Below are 23,381 nucleotides of genomic sequence, written 5' to 3'. Positions count from 1 at the left end.
TGAATTTTGCGTCGCAAATTGCAAGTCGCAATTTGACGCAATTTGCGACTCGCAAAATGCAAGCGTCGTACATTTGGCCCCTAGCTTCCAAATCATGCACCATTTGGAGGAAGCACAATGCAGGTCTATAAGAGCGAGTATTATATTTTTTCAGCACCGGAATCAAAAATCTTTTGGTAAAAAAAAGACATGAAATTTACTAGACAATATATAAAGCAGCTCAGGTACAGAACTCATTACATGGGCAAACACACTCAGTACTAAGGCCCTATTAGGATGGCGGACGGACCGGAGTCCGTCCGCCACCCCAGAGGTGGAGGGACCGTCCACAGGGGCAGCGGCGGTCCCTCCATGCGAATTAGGATGTGACCGCCACCCTGGCGGTCACATTCTGTATTTTTAACATTGCGGCGGGTGCTGCTTGAAGCAGCGCCTGCCGCAATGTTAAAACTGCATGCAGTGCAGCGCGCGGTGCCTGCCGCTTTGTGCTTGTAAATACAGGGGGGTACCATAGGTACCCCCATGTGCACCCCCCCCTTCACCCTGGGGGCCCGCAACGGGCCCCCAAAGTAAATACCGTATGCCTTTTCATGGCGGCATTGCCGCCGCGGAAAGGCATATCCCAATGCAAATCCTAATATGGCTGGCGGTGTCTGATAGACACCGCCACCATATTAGAGCTTTTCCGCACCATATTAGAGCTTTTCCGCCGCGGTCTCGCGGCGGAAAAGCGGCGGCCGGTCTCCCCGTCCGCAGATGAACCCCCTGCCATCCTAATCTGGTGGGGGTCTTTTCTCTCACCGCAGCGGTGAATCCGCATCCTCCGGGCCGGCGGTGGCTTCCGCTGGCCCGGAGGATGCGGATTCACCGCTGTCGGGCGCATAGGGTGTCCAGGCAGGATACCACTAACCCCAGGAGCGAAGCTGTGCCTCAACTTTTCCCAAAGGTGCTTCCCTCTCTGTGTTACAGAGAACACAACAGCGAGGAAAGAACCACTCCAGAAAAAGAAGAGACCAAGGACAATATGTCTGCAGATGCGAGTCACAGGCAGGAAGGGCGGATAGGCTCAGACAGGACAGCGGTATAATCACTGCAGAGGAGGAGAGAACAAAACAAAAATACTTAGATTATTTAACAGGGAAGTATATATACCATAAGCTCGTTCAATGCCACCCCCCTACAGAGTGCTATCCCATACTCACCAGCGAACATGTGGCAGAAGACTTGATACCTAACGTCTTGGTCTCTTAAAAAAAAAAAGGCTTCTGGTTAATGTCACCAGCATGGAAAATCCAGAGCTTCTGCAAAATATGCACCACACAAAAGAAAAGTAATTTCCCAAAAGGTCCGAGTACTTTAGGCTCCAAGAGTTCTTGTAATATATTCACAATAACACAAAAGGTCCTTCAAATATTATCGTTGCTTGTATGTTTTGGAATTGACATAAGCAGCAACAATGTAGCTGGGCGGTCCATACGCTAGAAAACGATGCGTGATTTCCAGGCGATGCAGCAAGTAGAAAGCGCTGAGAAGACGCTAAAAAAAAGGTGCTAGACACGCGTTCCGTGTATAATGTTCGCGTAAAGTTTTCAACAAGGTAAAAACAGGCGCGTCTGCCCGTTACTCCACGGGGACGCCAAGTATCTGGTTTCTTCGATGATTCTGAAGTGCACGCTGCTTGCAGAGTGAAGGTAGCGCGTGCACAGAAGCTGGGTCGCGATGTGGGTCTCGATGGGGGTAGCTGCAGATCTTCGGGACTCACGACCTTCAGGGGTGGGGTGACGGGAGGAACAACCAACAGGGATGCAGAGAATACGCTACGAACAAGAAAACGTAGCTCTCAATGTGCGCCCCGAACAAGGGAGCAAACGCTGACAAAGGTGGAGCTTGACTCAAAGGCAGTAGGAGAAGTCAGCGCGGAGAATCGGGGAACAGGGAATCCAGAACGACATAACTCAGGTCAGGGCAGGAAAGCCAAGCGCCGCCATTACATCTCAGGTTTAAGAACCTCCCTTCGTACCAGGTGACCTATCGCAAGGCAGTATGGGACAGCACACTATTCATCCCCCTTATGAGGCATTACGGTCTTTGTAGTGCATTTGTGGTAGCCCTAGTTCGAGGTCTAAGAACCGCAATCCTAATCGGGCCCTAAATTGGCCAAGAGACATAGAAAGTAGCTGTTATATGGTACGAGGTCTAAATGTCAACCACTTTCCCAAACTCCTATTCCCATGACGAGGTAAGTTTCAACAAGCATTGTCGTCTCAATTGGGACATAGCTCTTAATGAAGATTTTTTAAATTCAGTTTCTTCGCACAACAATTGTCTTCTAGCAAGGAACGGGCTTTTTGAACTGCGTATTATCAATCTTACTTATGGGAGATGGGTTTTAAAGCAGACCCTTCCAAATAGTGATTCGTTAAGTAGTCACAAAGACAAATTGTGACTCTAATGCGTTATTGATTCACAATTTATGTTTGGTGCATACCAAAAGGCCTTTTTGCTGTCGCAAAGGGTCTGATTTTGCCAGTCTGACCCTTTGTGACCTCAAAAGCCTTCGTAAATCTTGCTCCTAGCCTTTTAACTATATTGCATTTGTGAAATATTGCTTTCTGGATTCTCCAGCACCTCTGGAGACTTTGAAACTGCTAGGTTTGTTCCAGGCCCTCCTTCATGTGAGGCAAGGGGAACTTTAAGAATATTTTTTGACCTGCCTCTTTCTAGAAGCCATTTGGCAGTAAAGGGTGTACGTGCTTGACTGAGCATGCTACTCTTTGACTAGTCACTCTCCCACTCCTGCCTTGCCAGCTAGTTGCTTATGTTTAACATCTGCTAATCATTAGTTTCAATTCCCCTAGGTTAACCCAGCTATTCACCTTTCCAAAGCTAATAAAATTAGCTACTATTTCTCTGAGTGATAGTAACCTTTATTATTGCACGGTTTAGACGGACCAAAAAGCTTTAAAAGGTGGAAAAACGCGGTTTAGTGCCCACTTATGTTGCTTGGAAATGTTGGCTCATGAAGGTAAATGGAGACTAGGGGCCTGATTATGAGCCCTAGCGGTCCATGGACAGCCAGACTCATGGTGGTTGTCTCTCTACCGCCCTATTATTACTAGGGTGGTGGGACCGCCAATGTACATCCGTAATCACCAGTGGTCAGAGATCCATGGCAGTGGCGTGGTCGGTCTGTGGGCCGCAATATGCTTGATGGTGCCCGGAGTCACCGCCAAGCATTATTCGACTTTCTTGACTACCAGCAGTCTCATGGAGGTTCTTCCTCCATGAAACTGCTGGCGGAGAGGTAAGAAAGAAGGCCCTCCTAGCCCGGTGCGCGGGGCGCATGCAGGGGAGCACATATTTTGCCTCCCTGTAGTTTTGCACCCCCAGACCCTACACAGGAAGACATGAACGACATGATGCATTTCTTACCGTGCAAGAACGTGCACTCACTGTCCCACGGCATTGCAATTTAAAGCTCACTATAAGCCTTTAAACTGCACTGCTGCAGGACCACCTCGCTACCCACCTTCTAGACCACAAAAATACTTGCAATCTGGTAGGCGGTTGGTGGTGAGTTTTGACGGTACGGGAGCCTGTCGGTGGCGTGTCGCCTGCAACCCGCACTGCCAAAACTAGTAATCAGGCCCCGGAGCTCCCTAAATTTATCACTCAGTTCTTCTTTATACTATTGTTCAAGGTAGTTTTAATGAACTGCAAAGAGTAATGTCAAATCCATAAGTAAACGCCGCTTAGGTCTGCTAAAATGTTAACTTGTTTCATTGAGGCCTCCCGGGTCATCACACAAATTTCCCATGTCTAGCAACCACTGGTTCTGTCACGTACATTGCTTTTAACTCACAGGTATGTATTTTTTGTATCATTCCCTACACCGTACTGTGAATGGAAGTTCGATAAAATTACATTAAGTGCTTAGTTTGCGCTAGTAATTTTAGACCGCGGCCACGGACACCAATTTGTCAATCTGAACTTTGACCCAGAGCAAGAGGAAGAAAGGGAGAAAAGGGAGAAAGGGGAGAAGGGAGCAGGGAGAGAAAGATAGGAAATCAGTGCTAAAGTTAGAGAACAGAGAAGAAAGAACCTGCAAAAGTTAATTAAAGAGACAGAAATGTAAAGATGGTTGAAGAAAGAGCCATAATTTGGAATAAAGAGTAGATAGACTTGGTATTCATCAAGCTTGGCATTCCAGAGCTCATGCCGGTGGGCTCCTCAGTAATACTTTAGCCTTTAGTCTTTCACTGGCGGCTGGCACAGATCGGGTGTGACGGGTAGGGAGAAAAGGGTGTAAATACATTAAATTAAATGTACCTTCACGCTGCGTCCTTCTCGTCAAATCTATACTCTGTGTCCCTCCGCCTGAACAGGAAGCACTCAGGCTCCCCTGAGCCAATCACAACGCTCCAATGCAGCATTGTGATTTGGTCTGAGTGCCATGGATCAGGTCTCAGGCGGGGACTGGGGGTATGGTCATGTTTTCCACCCAGGCTGTAATGCAGCCTGGGTGGAGAATATGCTAGGTGTGCTGGACAAACATTCATGTGCACTTACGGAGTGACAACTGCTCCTCCCCTACTCTATCAGCAGGGCAGCCCCGCCCAGGCTCGCACCCAAAAGGAAAAAACAAAATGATAATAATATTGAGTTATTATTGCAGAAAAGCAATGGGGAGACGCTTCTCCGACTTAGTGGAGGAGCCTTCACTGCAGTCTGTGCTTGTTATTTTTGTTACATTTCTTTACATATTAGGCACGGATTTGTCTATGAAACTTACTACAATATGACCACCTCACAAAAATGCAGCACAGTTAACACTGAAAAGAATTTGTCCAAGAAGTTAACTTCCTTTGCTTTATGTATTGCCTAAACAACAATTCGTCTAATTAATGATTTCATAAATTATTTATTCATCTTGAATTCATCATACCAGGTGATTAATTACCTAATTTATTACCTCAAGAGTATACATAATTGCCTATTTAACATTTTATAATTGTTTTACCAAATGTGATACCACTCCACGCTTTTTTACAAGTGTATTTTGTCATTATTTATCAACAAGGTCATTTACTTTCAGTGTGCATTATAAACTCGACGAGCACTGCATTTTTTAACATCAATTTTCTACTTCATGAGAAATAATTGTATATGTGCAGTTCAAAATAATCATATGCTAAATGCTCCCCCCAAAAATTATTTATTTATTTAAATGTATATAATTCTTTTATCAGAAGTACTGTTACAAACAAATCCGGTACATGATTTCAGTGAAGATAATTTAATAAAGCCATTAAAATCAAGCATGTTAAAACTATATTAAAAGGAAAAAACCCAACAGAAATGTTTTTTAAGGACATTTTAAACACTGTCAGTCGTGAAGGTCATTCCAAAGGACTTAAAACAGGAGGCAGAATTCGGAGACGGAATACAAATTAGGAAATCTTGACGTCAGAGCGTAAATGTTAGGTAGGTTGATAAAAATAAAGTGAATGAGAATGGAAGGAGTAAGACTTTCAGTACATTTCACTACAATATACACTTGATGGAATTTAAAAAAAAACTGGAACGTGCCACCAATGCCAATTAGATAGATAAGGTGGAGTGGAGGTTAGATTGAAGTGGAAGTTGAGCATACTGTGGAAGGTCTACATAAAGTGAACAGTCATGAAGGGAAGACAACACGAAAAATGAAATAAGAAGCTTAGCAGATGGGAAAAGAAGAATAGCACATATTTTCATAATGTGATACAATGGAAAGCGAGGCGACATGTATGTAAGTCCTAAGAAGTTTTTTTTAATGAAAGGTAAAACGAGAATTAAGGATTATACTAACAATCTGAGATCTTTCTGTGGGAACAATAGACGGCGGAGGGAAGGAAATCGAAAGAAAAAAGGGTTGCAATCAGTAGCAGGAAAGAACAAGCATTTGCAATGCAATAGGTCTCGCATTACTGATGGTTTAAGGTATTGGCGTTTCAAATAATAATACAACGCCAATAGCTCATACTTTCAGTAATGCGAGACCTAGTGCATTGCAAATGCTTGCGTAGTGAGCCAGGAACCAGCATTGTATGTCTCAATGCAGTATTTCAAGCTGCTCCTAGGGGTCCCTAGTGAGCAAGGCACCAGCATTGTATGTCTCGGTGCAGTACCGCAAGCTTCTCCTAGAGGTCCCTAGTGAGCAAGGCACCAGCACTGCATGTCTTGGTGCAGTACCGCAAGCTGCTCCTAGAGGTCGCTAGTGAGCAAGGCACCACAACTACATGTCTCAGTGCAGTACCACAAACTGCTCCTAAAGGTCCCTAGTGAGCAAGGCACCAGCACTGCGGACCTCTTGTTGTCACATATGGTACTGCATCCTGCAGAAGATATGGTAAATCCACTCTACCCATAATGCATTGCATGCAAGACAGCACTACGAGTACAATTCAATACAGAAAACAATCTGCCCAAAGTGATATAGAAAAAGCGCTCAGTTGGAGTCCCAACATAGTGTCATCAGCAAAAAACTCACTTAGACCAGCAGAAAATCATAACATCCAGAACGATAAAGTCAAAAGAAATATTCAATATTTATTTCATTTTTACATATATAGTTTGTAACTAAGTTTGTAATTGGCGCTTCAAGTCTGCCTTGTGACTCTCATCTAGTCTCGATGCCTTTGTGAGACTACACAGGACTGGATACATCCTCTACAACTGGCCATTGAAGTGTGATATGTATTGGATATATGAAGAATGTGTGAGTAGGTGTGAGTTGGAGATGATTGATTGAAGGGATGTGTGGGATCTGGATTGAATGATTTTATTTTGTATTAGTTAATCATGCTTCGTTACAAACTATAAACGTAAAAATGAAATAAATATTGAATATTTCTTTTGACTTTATCGTTCTGGATGTTATGATTTTCTGCTGGTCTAAGTGAGTTTTTTGCTGATGACCCTATGTTGGGACTCTAACTGAGCCCTTTTTCTATATCACTTTGGGCAGATTGTTTTCTGTATTGAATTGTTTCTGATTCCCCTGCCCGCCTGCCCTCCAGTTGTGTATTCAGGGGGCCCCTATATTTATTAGTACTACGAGTACATTCAAATAGTTATGTCTATATATACAATGAGTAACTTTGAAAAGTGACAAAGAATTATTACATTCATTTCGGATTACGTTGTACTCTGTGTGATGAAGGGACATTTATAGACGGTCTCATATAAATGTGAGATGTTCTAGTGAGCAAAGTAACCACTGCCAGCCTAGCTTAGAACCAAGTTTGTGTCCTACCTGAAGCCTTTTAAGAAAATAGTGCCTTGAGGCTGTAATTAAAACCTAGGGAGTAACAACACATGTAACAGGGGGGTGTCATCATGGGAGGTTAAAAGAAGAGACACGGCGGTACTAAGGAGGAACTACTATGCCCATTGACCAATGAAACACCACCATTTATAAAAGAGAGGGATCGGAGCCAATTAAAAAGATGGGCAGAAAGTGGGTGGAGCTTTATGCCCATATCCTGAATACAGCATGTCTCGAAGAGACAGCGCAAGCGCAGCCTAGGTGAGACCAAAAATATGTATGTTTTCCGGGTATTTAAGTAGGGAAAACGAGATGACAATCATTTTTGAAGGCAGATAGACAAGAAGGAAGGCGAAGATGTGAAGTACATGTGAACCTATGCAATGAGAAATAGACTTATGTATCATCTGCATACAATTTCTTATAAAAGCCAAATGAGTTTAAGTTTATTTTATTAGCATAGTTACTTAAAACCATTGCTTCAAACACATAAATAAAAAAAAATTCTGTAAAAGTTATATATTGTTAATAAATATTTAAAGGAATTTAATTAAGATAAGTAGTTCTTTTCTATTTCAGTTTGTAATTGTAAGTTCATTTACTGAACGTCTGTTTAGATCCTTTTTGTTTAGGCTGATTTTATTGCTATGCAGTCACGATGTGGAGGATGATGCAATTTAGGGCCTGGGCCTCCTCCAAGGGCTCTGGCATTTCTTTCCCCGCCTATCTCAGGAACTTCACCAAGCAGCAATTCAGTTTTGGGTCATCCGCCAACACAGTTGTCTCCGGGTGCGAATGCCTTGTCAGTTAAAAAATGGTTTTAAAAGTTGTTTCTGTTCATTAATGAGTTCCTTAAAAGTGCAAAGTAAGTGCAACATGTCCTCCTGAGCTGTGCCACATAAGCAGCATGTGGAGTCAGTTTGAGCCTTCAGCCAAAGCGGAAAGTGCTTTGTGCAGGGTAGCAGGCCTAGTCAATATTTAAAAAATTGAATTTTGATAGATTTAGCGTACCCCAAGGCTAGATATTTTTGAGCAGCAGGGGTCGAGTATGTGTTCAGAGTCATCCAGCTGTGAGTCCGTTTTGATAGGAAGCTTTGTCCTCAATCCATGATAGGAGCTTAACTGCTTTCCATACTAGCTTTTTAAATATGCAGTTGTTGTTAGGTGTTTCCCAGAGTTGAGCTAGCCCCATGTTGGTCAGAATTGTTTGAAAATAATTTGCGGCAGGTGATGAAGTTTACTGTTGTAGTTCTAACCACAAGTGATGATGAGAGTTACTGATGCAGATGTCCAGACTGTGTCCCAAAAGATGATATCTGCTCATTGCCTTGCCAGGGTCTGTTTTTGGACACCAAACTCTAACCTGATCTGTGCACGTGAGGTATGTTTTTGTAGGCCGAAGATAATTTGGTACGCTGTTATGACTGTACTGTCAAGTAGTTTAGAATCCCTGCCCCTCTGTGCCTCACTGCCATAGGTTATTTGTCAGTAGACGTTTTGCCTGTATGACTTGGGCTAGGGGACGAAGCGACTGGCCCCTCAATTTGGAGTTAAGATGTCTTAGTGAAACTGCCAGGGCAATGTCTTTTCTTTGATTGAGGTCTTTTGGATAGTGAAGTGGCCACCTTTGTCAATGACCACTCCTAAGTATTTGTATTCAGATACAGTTTCAATGTGTATGTTCCCCCAGAACCGGGCTAGTGACTTCTTTGAGTTCTTCTTGATTGTCATAGTCTTGTTTTTTTTCCAAATTTGTACTTAGGCGGTTGGCTTCAGAGTATTCCTGTGCGGTGGTTAGAAGATGTTGTAATCCCACCATGCTTCCGGCTGATTAAGACTAAGTTGTCCACGTAGAGAGGGCATGCTAGTGCTAAGCCCCCTAATCTTGGAGCGTGTGAGTTGCTCGCGTTTAGTGCCGGAACGAGATCTGCTAGGAACTGGTTAAACAAAGTTGGAGCCAATACACAACCTTGCTTGAGCCCCTTCGATGTTGGTATTTACCTTCACAGGAACGATCCATCTCCCAGCTTTAATTGGATCCATGTGTCTGTGTGCAGGTTGATTATCAAGTTCAACAGTGGCTGTGGTATTCCCCAGTTGGCCGATTTTGCCCACAGTCTCTTTCGATTTACATTGTCAAAGGCGGCCCTATAGTCAATAAAGCAGAGGTGTATTGGCATTTGTGTTGTTTCCGCCTTGTCTATCAACATGGCCATGGTCATGATATTTGTCACTGTTTCAACATATTTTGAAATGCCAGTCTGATTTAGGGGAATAATTGATTTTCCTCAGACCAGGATTGGAGCTCTTCTAGTAGTATTCCTGCAAAACCTTTTTCCTCATTGTCCAAAAGAGCTACTAAGCAGTAATTTTTTGGCAGGGTTTTATCTCCTGACTTAAGGATTGGGGAAATTACTGAGGCCCTCCAGGAGGGTGGTAGTAGGCCAGTCTCCCTTATTTCGGTAAAGAGAGGGCTGAGTGCATTAGCCGAGTAATCAGCATCTTGTTTGTAAAGGACTGGCAGGATACTGTTGGGGCCGGACCCCTTCTCTCATTCCCTTTCCTATTTGCCGTTTAATTTCTTTAGTGTAGTCACTTGTGTTTGGGGTACCTGGCACATTGCCCTCTGCTGCTAGGGTACTATAGCGCTCCCTTCTTTCTGCCTGGTATCGGGGAGGCTCTTCCTAGAATTGGTGTGGACCTTGGTCCTGTAAGCTGTGAATTGTGATTTTGATGAAAATTGCCTCCAAAGTAAGTTGCCCAAACTTCTTCTGATTTGTTGGATGATACTCCCTCGTGTGCAGGACAAGTAAGTCGATTTATTGTCCCCCAGAATCTTGCACTATCGCTCTGATTGATGTCGGCATGTAGTTTCGCCTAAAGCCAATGAATAAATAGTAGAAGACAATGGAAAACTGTAGATGATCAAACTCCGTGCCTTGTAATTTCCATTCTGCAAAAAAATTATATGTTAACAAAGAAGTTTCAAGTATGCAGAAAATTAGCAACTTAATAGACATGAATAAATTCAAGAAAGATTAGAAACTGGGATACCCAGAGAGTGAAGAGCAGATATCAGGGAAAGGGGGTCTTCTCTGTCAAAAGAAGCAGATAGATCCAGAAGAGGTAGAATGCAGGGTGGTTTCTGATGGGGAGCATGAAGAATGTCATTAGACACTGCATGTAAGGCCATCTCAGCAGGGTGAGACAGATGGAAGCCATAGTAAGTTGGAGGAGCTAAATGCATAACACATTTTTAAGATGGAGGGCAAATTATGCACTGTAATTGTTAATGCAAACTTTATTAATTCTACAGTAAATCACATTTCTAACTGTTTAATTTCCTATGTGTTTGTTTATTACTCAGTCTTTGTCATTTTGGTGTGGTTGGTTAGTCCATATGAAAGCTTATGTGTGTTTTTTCTAATTGCTCAAAATGTTGCCTCTGTTTGATAATTGCCACAAACCTTGCTGGATGCATTGGACTCACTATCTCGTAATATGAGCTAATTTTAAATTATGTGTAGAAGAACGTTCCGAGTATAGTCCTGGCCACATAAGTGGTTACATTGCAGTGTTTGTTTTAACCTGTACACGAAGGGTAGACCATGCAAAGAAAAGCCTCAAGATGCACTCACAGTATAATGGTTTGCCACACAAGCCCATCTTCCTTGGCAAATATTCACTCTGCATTTTAAATTACGCGCAAAGATTTGCACAGCTCGTGAAACAAACAATTTGTGAGATTACACCAGCATAACAAAACACATTGCATAGCCCTTACTATAACCTTGAGATTCTTTAGTTTTCATGAATACATTTATATATTTTCTGTTAAGATGAAAAAACCTACCTATTTTTAGGTTGAACCCTACCAGACAGTGCAGGTGTCTGGTTGCGAAAAGACTTCTTGGGCGCATTCTGAAAGCTTCCCTAGGAATGCATTCCGCTCATTGCTTACCATTGGCTTTGTGGTTTGTAACTCACATTTTCTGGGTTTCAATTTGCTGGCTTTATTTGTTTTGGGCTATCCAGCATTTCTTTGTTTCTTTCAAGGAGCAAAGCGGTATTCACCTTTACTCCTTGTATTCTTCCGCAGGTTCTTGCTCTCTGTAAACAGGCCTTTACATTTTGTTCTTACCTTGTCACATTTGCTGTGCTTTCAAAAACAGTGGTCAAATGTCAAGGCTCGGTCTTCCAAAATGATTGGTGTTTATTTTTCTTTCTCCGACTTCAAAGTGAGAGGCTTTACGTGCCAATCTTGTTGGTGCTGGGAAAGAAAAAGTTTTTTTTCTAGGACACAACAAAATTTAAATGCCTGTAAATTAATTTTGCAAATATTTCAGAATATAATGTAAATAAAAGGCCCCCCTGTGAATGGGTAAGAATTCCTCTAGGCATAAAAATTGGAATGAAAACACCTAGGGCAACTCAAATATATTCAATACTGACATAATATAATAAAAATATAATATATTATACCTCATTTAATTTCTTTCCCTTCTTTTCTTCATTTTATGTTTTCTTGGCGTTACCAACACCAGCTAACCCATAGACACAAAGCATTACATTCTCATTTGTATCCATTGAATTGTTGTTGGGACTATATATATATTTTTTTACTTTTTCAGGTAGTACGTATGTGTCTTTTGAGGCTTTCCCTGAAAAAAAGCACTTTTATTCTGAAACGTGCGTAGAAAGAAATTTGTGTTCTAGCCACTGATTGCTATTTGATTATATTATCTCTTGCGTTATAGACCAGCGTCTTTTGACTTTCATGAAGTGTTTATCATATACTAGGAAACGCGGGATATTATCAGTTCATCATAACTTCGTTGTTATTGTCTTGTCTGTGTACCTTGTTCTTATTTTGTAGAATGATTTTAAAGTGAATGCAGATATGATTGAACTGTGTCTGTGAATTCCATAACTCTAAATTTATATTTTATTGCTTGAATAAAATGATATTTGTATTTGTTTATAATATGGTATTGCTGTCCCTATATGATTATGTAAATGTATATTGTGTCAATGTTGAATATATGTGAGTTACCCTAGGTGTTTGCATTCCAATATTTCAGAATATATCAGAAATAGGAAAGCACAAATGAAGCAATTTTTTTTGTATTCTGTTAAGTGTGGTGGAAACAAATATTTTAATATGACCAAAATAAATCAGGACACTAGGTGATGCTTTTTCTACACATGATCGTGTGTGCGCTGTATTGTTTTATCAGTAAAACTGTATGTACAAATGTACTTAATGGTAATTTCAATTGGAAATGTGTTGTCTGTAATGACAGTGCACTACCATTACATGCATACTCCATCGTACGCCACAACACTTTACGCCGCAACACACTATTGCACTCTACCACACGCCAATCCACCACACTCCACTTGAGGCCACTCCACTCTACGCCATTCCATGCCACTCTGTGACTCTCATCTCTACAACACTCCACACCAATCTACGACACTCTGTGCCACTCTACTCCACACTACACCACTCTACTCCTCTCTGACACCTAATGCCACAACACTCTACGGCATTCCACTCTACAACACTTTAATCCACTCTACGGCCTTCCATCCTATAATACTCTACTTTACTCCCCTCTACACCACTGCACTCTACGACTCTTTAAGGTTCTTTACTCTACTCCACTCCACACTCCAGTCAACGCCACTTCACTTTAGACCTCTCTCCTCACCATTCCACTGTATGGCACTTCACTCTACGACTATACTACACTATGACTCTATCACACTCCAGGACACTACTGTACGCCACTCCATAACATAACTTAACATTTGTATTTGTAAAGAGCACGTTCACCCGTAGGTATCTTGGTGCTGAATAACAGATGTTTATGTTACCCAACTCAATGGTACTCATTTATCAACCTCAGATGGATGAAAGGCTGAGTGGACCTCCAGGATTTAAACCTGTGACCGTTAGGTCAAACGCTGTCCCCTGCAGTGAATGCATTAGTCCACTGAGCTACCAGACCCGGACTCCACTCTACAACACTTTTTTGCAGACTACACTCCTCCACCTTTACACGACACTCCAGTCTACTCCACTATACACCACTCCACCTAATGCCACTTCACCATACACCACTCTACTACACTCAATGCCACTCCTTTTTACTCCACTCCACTCCTCTACTCTACGACTCTGCTACACTCTTTGCCACTCCACAACACTCTGTCACTCCACTCTATTCACCTCCACTGTACACACCTCGAGTCTACGCCCCTACACACTACTCCACTCCCGACACTCTACAACACACTTCGCCACTCTGCTCCACTCCTTGCAACACTCCTCTATGCCACTAACCTTTACCCATTCTGAACAGAAGCCATGCTGGTGTACAACATGGCTAAAACACATCGGCAAAGCCAGTAGCTCTTGCATAGGCAAGACTTATTGGCTTTGCCAATGTTTGTTTTGTTAGTTGCTAGGTTTTCGGTACATGTATTCTTCCGTTTAATGAAAGAAATTTCACTAATGCTCTTACAAGCCTGCTGCTGGAAATGAAGTACAGCTGTTGTTCACAAAATGAACACAGGCAATGTTTTAAACAGTGATTTGAATTGCTAGCTATTAATTTTCCGTATTCTCGCTCCGCAGCTCTCGATTTTAATTGAAAGTGAGAATCCTTTGGGAAAATGTTCTCAGGAGAAACCATTTAAAACGTGAGTTCCACGTTTTCCAATTATGTGGGTTATGCTGATTGTGTAAATTGGATCCCCTCTGTTCACTCTAACATATATGATGATATTCGTTGTAATAAAGTAGCGCGTCTGTTTTTTTTAACATATGCTATTTTGTAATTAGGGTTTGCCATTCTGTCAATGGTATTTTACTATTTATCTGTGCTTTCTTACCATTCTTAATAGTGTTTATTTTTCTGCTCGTTTAATATGCACCATTCCCCCTATATATTGATTGCACTGTTCGGTCTTACTGAATTCTGATCGCTACATTTCTCCTCCTCCACAGTAATCTGTAAAAAAAATAGTATTTGAGACCTGTATTACCAATAAAATGAGCAAAAGTGTCGAAAATCGTTTTACACATACCTAAATTCAAGAATGTATTATAGTTGTGTTTTGGATAGGCCCAGAAAAGTAAAACGTACCATTAGCAAAAGCTTGAAATATAAAACTCTCATGCATCAGCGTGTAATCGTTGTTTTGACAGGTGTTTGAAGGAAGTCACTCATTGGTATATTTTTATTTTTATTGTCATTCTTTTCAGAGAAAAGCATGAACCATCTAAATGTGTCTTTTTCCGGCTGCGGCTTTCTGGGTATCTACCACTTGGGGGCAGCATCGGCTCTCTGTAGCCATGGGCAGAGCATGCTGACAGTTGTAAAGGCATTTGCTGGAGCCTCCGCCGGATCCCTGGTCGCCGCCGTTGTCTCAACAGTGCCAGAAAAGATAGAGGTATCTAATAGCATACTTTATAGATAAAGTACGAGCGGCATTATGCAGAGGAACAATTCGAGATGCCGTGGAAGAAGAAAGAGGCAGATAGGCTGATTATGCATGTTTTTTTGTTTTTGGACGTACGTCTGTTCGAGTTTGTGTCATAAAAACAGAGACTTTATTCTCTCCTTGATATTTCTGCCATTCATACGAATTTGTAAATGGGAATGGATTATTTTTCGACTACTTTTGTATTGAACTATCCTGCGGGACAACAAGGTTTAGCACAAAGTGTGTCAAATCGAGGTTTTCTTTTACTTAATGTGCCGAGTGAATAGCGGCTCGAGATTGCTCTTGATAAAAAAACTAAAACAAAGGACTGATGTCTGGGGAGGGGAACCGAACCCTTCTGTAGAAGAGTTTGTCAGAGACATAGAGGTCGATAAGCCAGCAAATTCCCACGGAGAGTGTAGGGGTGAAAGCACGGTAGCAGCGCGGCTTTTGCGCCAACCCCTTCATTTCTCTTTTTTTCTGGAGAAGAGTTTGTGGTTTGTCCATACGGGCCCTGTGCTGTCAACCACATTCACACTATCCTCTGCATTTGCGCAAACACAGGAATCATGGCAGTTCCCTGGCAGTGGCAATTAAAAAAGCCATGGTATAAAGGAGTGAAAGGGTTGATGGATAGACGAGCGAAAGGATTGATGGATGAGTGAAAGGGTGGATAAAGAGATGGATGAATGGATAGGTTTAAAGATGGATGGATAGGTTTGGATATGAAGGGTTGACAGACGGAATGGTGAAAAACTGAATGATGGATGAAAAACTGAATAGACGACAGAATGTAAAGGGTAAATGGTGGACATCAGCAGCTAAATGGTAGGATGAAAGGATGAATGGATAGATCAATGGAAGAGACAAGAGATATCTTCAGGGGAGGGTCATGATGATTTGCTTCATTTGCTTGGTGCTATAAGAGCTTTGGTTCGAAGTGGGGATATTTTCAGTTTCTTCCTACTCATGTGCTCAAAAATATATAGTATTGTGCCAAACAACAGCAATTAACAATATGGCATTAACCCCTTAATTGCTGCCGTCGGCCAACGGTCGTCACGGCCACTACCTCCCCAGTGCTGCGCACGACCGTTGGACGTCCAGTTCAGCACTGGATAATGGACAGCGCAGCACTGGGGAGGTTTGTTTACAAGCTCTAAAGGGGTTAAGAAGGTGTAACTATTGCAAAAAAAGGAAATGTCAACATATTATCACATTTCTCTTTCATTTTGTGTAATGTGTTAACCTGCTTTGTTTCTATAAACACATTTATCATGTGTTTTGGTGTGTGCCGCAACTATTATAGAAGTCGTTAAGTATCATCATGTCTTGCCCTTAGCCCCGCCCCTAGCCCCACCTCCTCACTACACTTCTAGATCATTTTAATGAGTACCTGCACTTATTTTTTCACATTTAAAGCACTGTTTTGGACTCCTTGAACGAGCCAGTGCTTAATTTGTAAAATATGAAGTCCAGGTGCTCAAATTTCTGTCAGAGGACAACACCCACTTTCCCCAGCTTCACCCACTAACTCTGTTGGCTCCACCCACATCCTCAACTGGCACTGCTGAAAGCCAGATGTAATACCTGATCTGAATTTCAGCATGGAAGCCTTAATCAAGTAAGGTTTAGGTAGGAAGTCCCCTGACAGCCAACATTTTGAAAAAGATTAAATAAAAAAAAGTGAATTTAAAGCACAGTTTTGAAATAAAGAGCTAAAATGCCTAATGCGTTAAAAAGGGGCACGTGAAATATTCCAGAGCTCTATGTGCCGATGTGGGGAAAGGACAATACTGGGATATGTGCAAAGGTGCTTTGTGTTGTCATTTTTAGCACAGAGTAATTCTGTGTCATGATTTCAAAGATGCAACTTTTACATATCTTATGGCACAAAATAAACCAATATCTTCTGAAAACTATCTCAGCAGATAAATTGAATTAAAATTCCCTCTTACAAAGCGTTGCAGCTCATGCACTAATAAAGAGAAATTCAGAGTTAAATGTCTACACTCTACTCAAAGACAATCATTTAAAACAGGAGCTCATGCTCTCTGACCTCATGAAAATCACCTGCGGAGTCCCACAGGGTTGATCCCTGAGCCCACCCTCTTCAACATCTACATGGCCCCCCTCGCATCCATCGTCCAACAACACAGCCTCAACATCGTATGCTACGCCGACGACACCCAGCTCATCCTCTCCCTCACCAAAGACCCCACCACTACCAAACTCAAGTTCCACAAAGGAATGCATGATTTTTCAGTCTGGATGACCAATAGCTGCTTGAAGCTCAATGCCGAAAAGACAGAAGTCCTCATCCTTGGTACTACCCCTTCTTCATGGGACAGCACGTGGTGGCTGACCGCGCTCGGAAGCCCACCTAATTCCCCAGACCACGCCAAGAACCTCTGCGTCGTACTCGACTCATCACTCACCATGAACCGACAGGTCAACGCCGTCACCTCCAGTTGCTTCAACACCCTCCGCATCCTCTGCAAGACCTTCAAGTGGATCCCCCCTGAGTCAAGGAAGACAGTCACCCACGCACTCATCACCAGCAGACTGGACTATGGAAATGCACTCTACGCCGGCATCAACATGTCCTTAGTCTGTAAACTCCAGACAATACAGAACACTGCCGCCAGACTCGTCCTCGGCATCCCCTGACAGGAACACATCAGCCAACACCTATGAAGTCTCCACTGGCTCCCCGTGGAGAAAAAAGGCACTTTCAAAACGCCACTCACGCCTACAAATAACTACCCAACAACTGACCCAAATACCTCAACGACAGTATCCACTTCCACGTACCCAAAAGAAACCTCCGATCTTCCAATCTCGCACTGGCTGAAACCCCGAGCATCCACTGAGCCAGTGCAGGCGGAAGATCCTTCTCTCACATTTCAGCCAAGGCCTGGAACGAGCTACCAGCAGACATCAGACGCGCCCCCTCCCTGAAAACGTTCAGGAAGACCTTCAAGACTCTTCAACTCAACAGATCTGTGGACCCCTCTCATAGCGCCTTGAGACCCTCACTGTTGAGTAGTGCGCTTACAATTCCCCGATTGATTGATTGATGAAGGTGTTCATTGACGGATAACCCAGCTGTGAGCCTAATTTTATGTGAGTGCGCGCTTTACAGCATAAACATTCAACTGGGAATTTCTCTGAGTTAGGGCATGACCTGCAGAGAGCAGAGCTCAAACGATGCGAAGCAATAAGCGCTCAGTGTTCATGAGCTGTGAATTCACTCAAGCATTAACACAGGCAAATTCTGAGTTAACTGTATTTGCTTTGGACAGTGCATTAGCGGCATCATTGACCAACAACATCACGCTCGCCCTGGGAAGCCCAAGAGCTCTGGGGAGAACCCAGGAGCGTAGGTCGGGCCATGCAGCATACGAGGTACCTTTCAGACCACCCCTATCCAGGCCCAGCTCTATCGGTTTTGCAGTGCTGCACTGTTGGCCCCCAGTAACAAAATCAGCAGACCAGCATAACACAGCACTCACTTTCGTTTCCAGCCTCCCTCCTTTTTTAAAGCAGTAGCATCAGAGTTCTTTGTATATCAAGCAACAATAAACTTGTCAAGATATCTCTGGAGATCTGTCTTTCTGCTGGAGTGAGCTGGAGTTTTGTCTTGTGGCAGTTTTAACTCATCTAAAGGTAGCGCAAAGGGTTAATATGCCTGCTAAAAGAATGTGCACCATGCAGATCATATAAATGTATTTTCTGTGCATTTCTCTGTGGGATACTGCTTTTGTAACAAAATATCATTTTGTTACTGTACAGTTCATATGCTACAATAGTAATCTACCTCATTGAGCTATGAACTGCCATCAAAGAGCTGCATGTAAACTACATGGTACAGGTTAGAAAGTTATGTTTTTTTCCAGTCTTTCATATGTTGCTAAAAAGGGTTTGTTTGGGTACAAGTACATTTCTTATTAATAAATGTAACCCTAAGCACTGTGTTATGTTTTGAATCCCAGGCCTGTGCTTCTCCAGCCCAAGCACTCTGGAAAAAATGCATTCACCTCATAGTGCCCTTGGTCTTATGTAACATTTTCTATGCACTGACTTACACATATATCATTCATCGTCTCTGTGTGTTTGATGTAAAGTGCTCCAACACTATAATCTGGTCTGAGAAGTACTGTAAAACAAAATTAAATACATGAGAGAAGGGCTATGGAGAGATGATGGGCACTGTTGGAAGGTGTTAGTGAAAGAACCATTGAAGGGCCCCATTAAAGATTGTCCTATCCTAGTACATTGTAAGCTTTTCATTTAATATTCTTTAAAAGCTAATACAATTGAATGTATATTGAAAAATGTGTTGCAGAATGCACCATTTTCCCCCAAATTTTCGTGGGGGGAGAAACTCTCCAAACCCTACTCGTGGTCGGGCTCACTCGCTACGCAACCTATGGGGGCTGGTCAGACAACATTTTCCACGGCTGCTTTGGGTTCCCAGTCCAGACCTGCTATGAACAGGGTCGGATTGGGAATGCAGGCAATTGGGCATTGGCCGATGGGCAGGTCCCCCAGGGTCACCTGTGGGCCGTTTTTTAGGGCCTCTGTAAACCGGCCCAAGAAACTTACCCTGCCAGGCCACTGTAATGTGGTCCCAGAATCACAGGCACTCCCCTGCCATGATTTAAGTTGGGCCTGGGGGAGCAGGTGTTGCTTTGGCATTTGGAGCATTGTCACTGCACCCCAATCCCCACCAGCCTTTTTATTATTATTATATTTATTTTTGTAGAGCGCAACAGCTACCCTAAGGTTTTCCGGCGCTTGTGTAACATTCCCTGCCAAAAACCGTGCCATCCCCGCCCGGCCATCACGTTTAGGCCATGGCAGGTGTCGGGAGAGTGGGAGTATGCAGGCGTCTCGCGGAAGGGTTTGAGGGGGGTGGGGGGTGGGGGGCAGGGGGTTTTATGCCTTTGGGCCATTCTAACCTTAGAATCTGCAGCTGTGTACTTTTCTTGACCATGACCCATCCCAGGTCATCGCCCTAAGGCTATAGTGAGCTGGAGAGGAGGTAAGTAAGAGAACTAGCCTCACTAGGAGCCTGGTGTTGTCACCTCTTTTGGGCCTTGTTTGGGAGGGACGGGGAAAATAAAGAGCTCTTCCATTAGCATCGCTGTGAGACCGCCTTTCCCAGGGGCAAAAAATAAATTGGATGTAGCTCATAGTCAGAGCTGCTGATGTTGGAACACGGTTCAAGTCCTGGTGTCAGGTCAACTTCCTGTGATTCTGGGCAAATCATGTAATCTCCCTAAAAATAAAATAATTTCACCTAAAAGACAAATAAATTGTATCTTGTGTAATGTTACTGGTGCTCAAGTGCACTGCCCCAGTGCCTTTGGGCTGAGTTCACGCTTTATAAAACTACAAAAACAATAACACAAAATAACCAGCCAGATTCCAATGAGAATTACTAGATGGTGTGATTCATGAAAGGGACGATCCGGGAATGTGGACCAGTTTTTTGGGAGTGCCCGAGTCTAATTGTGTTCCCAATCCAACCCTGCCTATAAATCTACCTGCCAGGCATGACACCCGCGCGAGGAACTGCTCAGGGATACTTGTCTCACCACGCGCAGCTGTTATTATTCAACAGCCCCGGCTATAGCAGAAAGTGACTAACCACAGTTTGACATTGACCGCGAGGCCTGAAATATTTCAGCATCGGGTGAGTTTCAGCCTGCCGCCTTTTTATTCAAAAGCATGAGGTTTACTCGAAAGCACGGTGTTAACAAAACAGCATGTCCGTACTTCAATAGCAGTGTTACATTATTAATTATGGGTTACTATTTTTAAATATAATCTGCAAAAACAAGTGGTTTTGTTTCTGCCAAAATGTATATTTTTTTTATATAGCACCTGGGACTGTTTAATATCAATGTATGTCAAAATTCTGCAGCACTCCACAGTCTGACTACATGCACAGAAGGGGCAAGTGCCTGTCATACTGCAGTGCCAATACACTGTAGGGCAAAAACTGAGAATGGAACTGAGGGTAGTAATTGATCCTTCAGCGCACAAAGCCTAAATCAGAGAACAAAGAAACAAAGGGGGGTGCTTTTTTTTCCAGCCATGAAACAACGTCTGATCTTCCGACACCTGTCACAGCCTTGTAATCTTGCATCCTGTAACAGTAACGTTCATGCCAACCACCACACTCAAGAAAATCAACTGTTGGTTGCTTATGGTCACCAGCTGATGCATGACACACAGCCTCAAATAATAGTGCAGAACTGCCTGTGCGTCTTTTGTGTCCTCATCATAAGGCGGGCGGCGGCATGCAATGTATAAAAGGTTACACACGTTGCCTCGGCTGCCGCAGCCCCACATGACCAAATCCAGCCGAATCAGTGGCTTGCTCAGTGGCAAAAATGACTGAAGGCATGGATTTATGATTGGCTCAGCTCTTCACGGGGACTCGGAGACAGAGTGAGAATGTGAACACTTATTTTATTATGTGATACACGTTTGCAGTCGCCCTCAGGTCTAGACCCGGCACCGGAAACCACCGGCACAAATTAAGCACTGGACTGACCCCTTTTAGGTAAGGTCTAGGCACTTTTTTAGATAACCATGGGTGGAGCTGTCTCCTGGATTCCACATGTAGATGAAATGTAGAAGGTCTGGGCATTGAAAGTCTATTTGTGCAAGTATTTTTTTTTTTTTTTAAATTAAGGTTAACTTTTCCAAACATTGACCAGCTGCCATCTATGGCTTCACGCTTTGTGAAAATTAGTGTGCATGACTGTAGTGCTTGTAATGTGACACAATAGGACACACCTAAACCGTGAACTCCTGAGAGGAATCAAGTGAAACAGCACTCTCAAAAGACGTGGCGATAAAACAAGACCCAGCACTCTCTTGAGGCAAGACAGGAAAACAAATTTCCACACATGTTAATTTATTCAATATTTTGGAAAGGAAGGCAAAATATATTGGTTAATGCAGACTCCCAAATATCAAGTAACTTAAGCACAAAACCAAAATAACGTAGCATATATACATGTAGCAGAGAGGAAAGAAACGTAGAAATTAAATACACAAAGTAAGTAACACCTCACTGATCATTCACTCGACATCCTTGCCAAATCAAGCTGCGGAGCCCTTTGGCAGCTGGGCTTGGACTCTCGACCGGGACTCAGGTACTGTTCGTTTTGTGACAGTACCTCTACTCAGCAAGTGAGCTCCAATCCACCTGTCAACATTCTCCGGCTTTAATACGTTTTACTCACCGTGAGGTAAAGGTTCTAGAAACCTCACCCCCTTTCTTCTGATGCGAAAACCGAGCTGGCCGTACTGGTCTTTGTCAAGGCCAAGACAGAAGCTGGCCAGGCTCCTGTATTTTGACTCCGAGACAGAGCTGTACATTCCGCACATTCCCTGAAAGGTACCAAGCACGCATCCCACACAACATTTTCCACTTCACTCTGATCGAAGAGCGAAAACATCCTCTCCCCACTTTGCAGCTACGTACGAGCACAGAAAATGGAGTCAGTTACACAAGATGGAGTCAGCACAGAAAATGGAGTCAATAATGCCAAATGGAGTCAATGGTCAATATATCATTCTTATTATCACTACAATGACTTATGATAAGGGATTGCGAACGTCACTCGTGTGCCTGTGTTAGTTACCTTTGTATATTTGCACCAATTGTAATAATGTATGAATGGGGTTTGCACGATACAGGATGAGTGCTGACTACCCTATTCTCCACTTTTTCAGCTTTTCCATTTTTTTATGGTAGTTTTGAGGGAATCCATACAGCAAGCAATCTGCCAAGCCTAGTGTGGAGCTCCTACCTAGTAGCAATCCCAAATAAGTTTTTGGAGAGGGAAAACCGACCCTGGCTTGATTATTTTGCCATTGTGTACTGCTGAAGTGTATGTGTACTGACTGGGCTTTTGCCTGCTGCCAACTCCCAAAACAAGACTTCTCTACAGTTCAAAGGACATTTCCGAAATTGTACCTGTGTGGAACGTTTTTGCTGATCTTATGAAACCGAAGTTTTGCAGCTTATGAAACCAAAGTGTTGTCCACTTCCTCTTGGTTGGGACTAAACTGAGGCCCTGCTCAAGCTTATATTCTCTGTTCTTGATATCGAACGTGTAGTTGAGACATTGATCACACAGTCTGGCAAGCAAACCCTTCTTTGTTTCACCTATTATTATATTTTAGGTCGAGCCTGTGCAGCGCATGCGCTGCTGTGCGGCATGGTGCATTGGAGTATGCAATTGAAGCCCCGCCCACTCTCAGCCCATATTTGTCATTGGCTTATGTCATTGCCTTTCGTAAATGCTGGCTTCTGATTCATTCATAGGCTTGTTAGTCCCTCCTTAGTACTGCATTGTCTTCATTTGTAACCTCCCATGAGGACTGGCACTTTTACTTCAGTTGTTACACAGTCTAATTTATAAGTTGGTGAGCACTATTTTCTTTAATGCTCTTCCCATATTCCACCCACGACTTCGCAGCACCCGGCCGCTTTTAGTTTAATAGTAATGTATTTTGATTCAAATTACAGCGCAGTCCGCTTTATAGCGGC

General features: G+C 43.0%; 1 protein-coding gene across 9 annotated transcripts in view; it reads left to right on the top strand.

Moving 5' to 3' along the window:
* PNPLA4 (patatin like domain 4, phospholipase and triacylglycerol lipase) overlaps positions 1–23,381 on the top strand; it is a 224,298-nt gene that overhangs the window by 46,039 nt on the left and 154,878 nt on the right. For 5 of the 9 annotated variants that reach the window (XM_078657982.1, XM_078657978.1, XM_078657983.1 and 2 more), the window contains 2 exons: positions 13,953–14,017; positions 14,583–14,770. In XM_078657982.1, the coding sequence (XP_078514108.1) occupies positions 14,591–14,770 (180 nt within the window). In that variant the 5' untranslated portion in view covers positions 13,953–14,017; positions 14,583–14,590. The remainder of the gene's footprint in view (positions 1–13,952; positions 14,018–14,582; positions 14,771–23,381) is intronic. The other 4 variants (XM_078657981.1, XM_078657984.1, XM_078657976.1 and 1 more) reach the window with 1 other exon arrangement.

The sequence above is a fragment of the Lissotriton helveticus genome, chromosome 8 (assembly GCF_964261635.1).
Source record: "Lissotriton helveticus chromosome 8, aLisHel1.1, whole genome shotgun sequence".
In the NCBI taxonomy this organism is placed as follows: Eukaryota; Metazoa; Chordata; class Amphibia; order Caudata; family Salamandridae; genus Lissotriton; species Lissotriton helveticus.
Note: the sequence above shows the minus strand (reverse complement) of the source record. Positions and strands in the feature narration are given on the sequence as shown.